Source organism: Nelumbo nucifera, chromosome 1 (genome assembly GCF_055504915.1).
Source record: "Nelumbo nucifera cultivar China Antique chromosome 1, China Antique-T2T, whole genome shotgun sequence".
In the NCBI taxonomy this organism is placed as follows: domain Eukaryota; kingdom Viridiplantae; phylum Streptophyta; class Magnoliopsida; order Proteales; family Nelumbonaceae; genus Nelumbo; species Nelumbo nucifera.
In genome coordinates, this window is record NC_142649.1 from 57,316,976 (window position 1) to 57,321,660 (window position 4,685).

The 4,685-nt window shown below is 35.5% G+C and overlaps 1 protein-coding gene across 1 annotated transcript; it reads left to right on the top strand.

Moving 5' to 3' along the window:
- Nucleotides 1–3,374: 3,374 nt before the first annotated feature.
- Nucleotides 3,375–4,317, top strand: LOC148803310 (uncharacterized). Its single transcript, XM_088896774.1, has one exon. The coding sequence runs from the start codon at nt 3,548–3,550 to the stop codon at nt 3,887–3,889; it is 342 nt and encodes a 113-aa protein (XP_088752900.1). The 5' UTR covers nt 3,375–3,547; the 3' UTR covers nt 3,890–4,317.
- The last annotated feature ends 368 nt before the right edge of the window (nt 4,318–4,685 follow it).

Below are 4,685 nucleotides of genomic sequence, written 5' to 3' on the forward strand. Positions count from 1 at the left end.
ACTTAAGGGTCATCCTAAATATGAGTCAATGTAAAGAAATCATTATTTCTCCTTGGGTTATTAGGTTTTTCCCACTACTTTTATTTATTTAATTTAGTGTAGATTTGTTTCATGTATTATTTTGGTTCAATAATAAAATGTAATGAGAAAGAACTTAATGTAAGTCTTTGGTTATCTTTATCAGTTCAATTTTGAAATTGTTTTTTCAACTTGGTTATTAATCTTATACTAAGCACATTTTTTTGGCTTTGTAGAGCAACACAATGCGGGGTAGCCCATCCCCCCAACCCAAGTCCCTAGTACAACTAGATAGAAAACATATCAACTGAGCCATCATCAATTGATTTATGTTCTTCTCATAATATACAAGCTTTATCAGAAGAAATGTTTGAACCTCAATAATTAAAAAAGATAAGAAAATTATTTTTTATACTATTCCACATGTAAAGAAAAGGGAGAAATATATAAAAATTGTGGTGATTCACTATTACTTCATTTTCTCCCTGTATAATTTTAAACAGCATTGCATGCATCATATGACCACTAGTATATAATAGAAAGAGGGAAAGAGGGGAGTTCAGGGGCTCACTCACTACAATGCTCACATGTACCTATTCCTCATTTTCTTACTTGTGCATATTTATTTTTAAATTAAATCACTAAAAGCACAATAATCAAAATTAAAACCCACATGGGTCTTCATTGTCTCTCATAAAATCCATACTTATTCTTTAATTAGACCATTCTTAAATCTCTCCCTCTCTTTTTCCACCCAATGTTTGTAACATCTCCCCTCCCCATTAAATCACTCTTTTCCTCTTACATATCTCTTAATCCCTTTTGTCTCTTTCTAATTAAGTAGAAGTGTAAATTAGGTGGATTGGTCTAGGTTAAGGGCCAATCCTAAATAGGAACCCTAATTTGGACCCAAACTAATATAAAAACCCAAATTTGCCCACCTTGTACATGGGGTGAACCAATCTTGTTTTTCTAAGAATGTCTAAAGAAGCCATGGCTCATTTCCATGGGTTATAAGATTTTTCTCTCTTTTTTATTAATTTAATATAGATTTATTTCATGGATTGTTTAGGTTCAATAATAAATGCAGTAAGAAAGCACTTATATGAACCTTTTCTTATGTTCGTTAGTTCAATTTTGAAATTTTTTTAACTTGGTCATTCATCTCATGTTAAGTACATTTTTTGGCATTATAGGGCTACACAATGGGGGGGGGGGGTATCCCATTCTCCAAACCCTTTATCCCCCGACCCTAGTGGCTAGCAATGGGATTTGATCCTAGGTCTCAATAAATAGGAAACTATTTTTTACTATTATCTTACATAATAGTTTAAAGAAACCATTTCTCCTTTCTTTGGGTTATTAGGTTTTTTTTACTATTTTATATGTAAATTACTAGAAATATATAAAAACTTTGGTGAATCACTGTTACTACATTTTTTTCATTAAAAACACATTTTTAGAAAGTAGCTTGTGCATCACACAGGTCACTACTAGTCATTGTTTGTAAAATCTCCCCTCCCCTTAAAGTCCCTCTTTTTCCTTTTAAATCTCTCTTAATCCCTTCTCCTTTTGGCTGTGTCTAATAAAGTAGAAGTGTAAATTAGATGAATTGGGCTAGGTTAAGGGCCAGCCCTAAATATGAACCCTAGCTTGGACCCAAAACTTATAATGTCAAAACCCAAATTTGCCCACCCAATACATGGGGTGACCTAGACTAGAAAAGTCTAAGAAGCCATTGCTCATTTCCATGGGTTATTAGATTTCTCTGATTTTGATTAATTTAATGTAGATTTATTTTACAGATTTGTTTGGTTCAATCATAAAATGCAAAAAGAAAATACTTAATATGAGCCTTTGGTTATCTTTGTTAGTTCAATTTTGAAATTATTTTTTCTTATTTATTTATCTCAGTACATTTTTTTGGCATATAGGGCTACCCAATGAATCGAATTCGGATATTTGAATTCGAATTCGAAATTTGAACTAAATGAATCGAATTCGGATATTCGAATTGAATGAATGGTTGAATTCGAATATATTTTTTATACCGATTAGTTATCTGAATCGAATTCGGATATAACATAATTCCATTCGATAAATATCTAATTCGATTACAATATTATAAATATATAAATTATATATTTATTTAACAATATCTGTGATGATTCATAAATATTGATTTCTTATAAAAAAATATATTAAGAAGTACAATGCTTTTAGTAAAATCGCTCAATATAATATTATTTTAATAATAAAAAGTTAGTGAAAAGACAATGAAGACAGAAGCTATGTTACCTTTTGAAATAAAAATTGATTTTTTAGTATTTTGTAGGAGCGCTTATAGCCTATTACCTTTTCAGTTGATTGTTTTCACATCGTCTCCATCCTTTCCTCACTGTCTTCGTCTCCATCCTCTCCTCTGCGTCTCCGTTCTTCCCAGTTGTCTCCATTCTTCTCGGTTGCAGACTTTTCCCTCAGCATTTTCGTTCTTCCCGGTTGCAGACTTTGTCTTCAGCATCTCTGTTCTTCCCGATTGCAGACTTTGTCCTTAGCGCCTCCGATGCTCTTCCTAGTTGTAGACTTTCTCCTCAGTGTTTCCATCCTCTCTCCATCCTTCGAAGACGATTACTAGACCTGTAAACGATTTCTATCAAGCCGAGTAAAATAAACATGACTTCTCAACCAGGTACTCAGAGACAACAGGCGAAAATCTGATGATTGCACCTGAATTGAATCAATAAGATATCAGATTATTGGTCGATAATTCCTCTTTGAGGTATGTTTTTTCTCTAAATGTAACAAGCAACCCAATCAAACGAATTCATTTTATGTTCTTTCATTAAATTACGTTTGAATGGTTAAACCTAACATATTACAGCAAATCGAATTCAAATTGAATTCAGATATTTGACTTATTCGACGAATTCGAATTCAAATGATTATTTAAAAAAACTGTCGAATATCAAATAGAATTTGAATTGTCGCTTGTTTAATCGGTTTCGAATTGGAATCAAGTCATATCCGATTCGAATTTGCTCCGTTTACTGGCCTAGGGGTATCCCATCCCTCAAATCCTTAACCCCCAACCCTAGTGACAGTGGGATTTGATCTCAAATCTCTGTTACAACTAATTGAGCCACCATCAGTGGTTCATAATACTAGTAAGTGCACATGCTCCCAAAGCTCTCCATTTTCATATCTTATAAATCCATTCTTCCCCTCTAGTGATCTATCAAACTATAACCTGGAGCCCACCTCCTCCTTAATTCTAAAATTCTCCATTGTCTGGTCTGGGGTGGTGGGACTCCCGTCTCTTTCTTCTTTATGTCTCGATTTGTATTTCTTTTGTCTCTTGTCATGCACGTTCAGAACCGGTGGCTTCTTTGTCTTTCTTAAACCACTTCTAAATCCGCCTCTGGTTTTCTTCAAAACTCTGAAACTCATGAGCTTGTTGTCACCCATTTTTTCTATATATACATAAAAGAACTCCTGGGTTCATTTCATCCAAACACAGATTCATAAGCTTATGTACCCTTCTTTACTAGAGAGAAAAAAACAGATAAAGAGAGAGAGAGAAAGAAAAATGAGTTCAACGAGCAGAGCATGGATTGCAGCAGCTACTGTTGCGGCTGTTGAAGTGATGAAAGATCAAGGCCTATGCAGATGGAATTACACCCTCAGATCGTTGCACCAACATGCCAAGAGCAATCTTGGATCATTTTCTCAGGCTACGAAGAGCCTATCTTCTTCTTCTTCTTCCATGGCCATGGCGAGCAGTAATAAAGCCATGAGAGAGGAGCAGCAGATGAAGCAATCCGAGGATTCTCTTAGAAAAGTTATGTACTTGAGCTGCTGGGGTCCCAATTGATCCATCCATACATTGAATGCACGGACGGAGTCTGAAAGTTTTGGACCAACAACGCCAGAATGGAAATCGAGAATAAACCGGAAAAAAGAAAATAGAGAAACCCCAGAAAAGTCATACGCTCGAGCCTGAAGATTTTCCTTCTTGAAGATTGTGATTGTGAAGCGAAAACCTCTGTAAATGTCTGATAATTGTTCTCATACATGTAAAGAACACTTTGTCCCTTTTCTTCCTTTTTTCCCTTTTAAACATCTACAGCTCTGACCCATGTTCAAGATGAAATCCCTTTTACACACCTAAACGTGCATCAAGTTCATGATTTCTGATGAAATTAATCCCACTGTATGACCATGGACACCTGCATGTTCAAGATGAAATGGCATGAAAATTAGTAAAGAAACTATACAGTGGCTGAGTTTTGGATCCTACCTACATTTTCTCACGAGTCCTACTTAAGAGTTCCTCCCTACATCAAAAATCATGATTAGAGGGATTTGTCAATCAGTTTGTGTATCATAGAGATTTCTATGAATTGTAATCAAAATTTTCTACCAAACAACGCCATCCTATTTAGCACCCTGTTGTTCGGACTACTTCTAGGTGGCCGATGACTCAGAGGTCAAAGTGGAGGATTTTTGCTGGATGAGGACTTGGATGCCGAGCTGACTAGGCCAAGCTGGGGGTAGATTGGGTGCCGAGCTGGGTTGATTGCTGAGCTGGGTAGCTCTTCAGAGAAACCTGCAAGAAATCAATGTTAGAGTATCCGAGGTGGCTAACCCGATAAGGCCACTCTGATAAT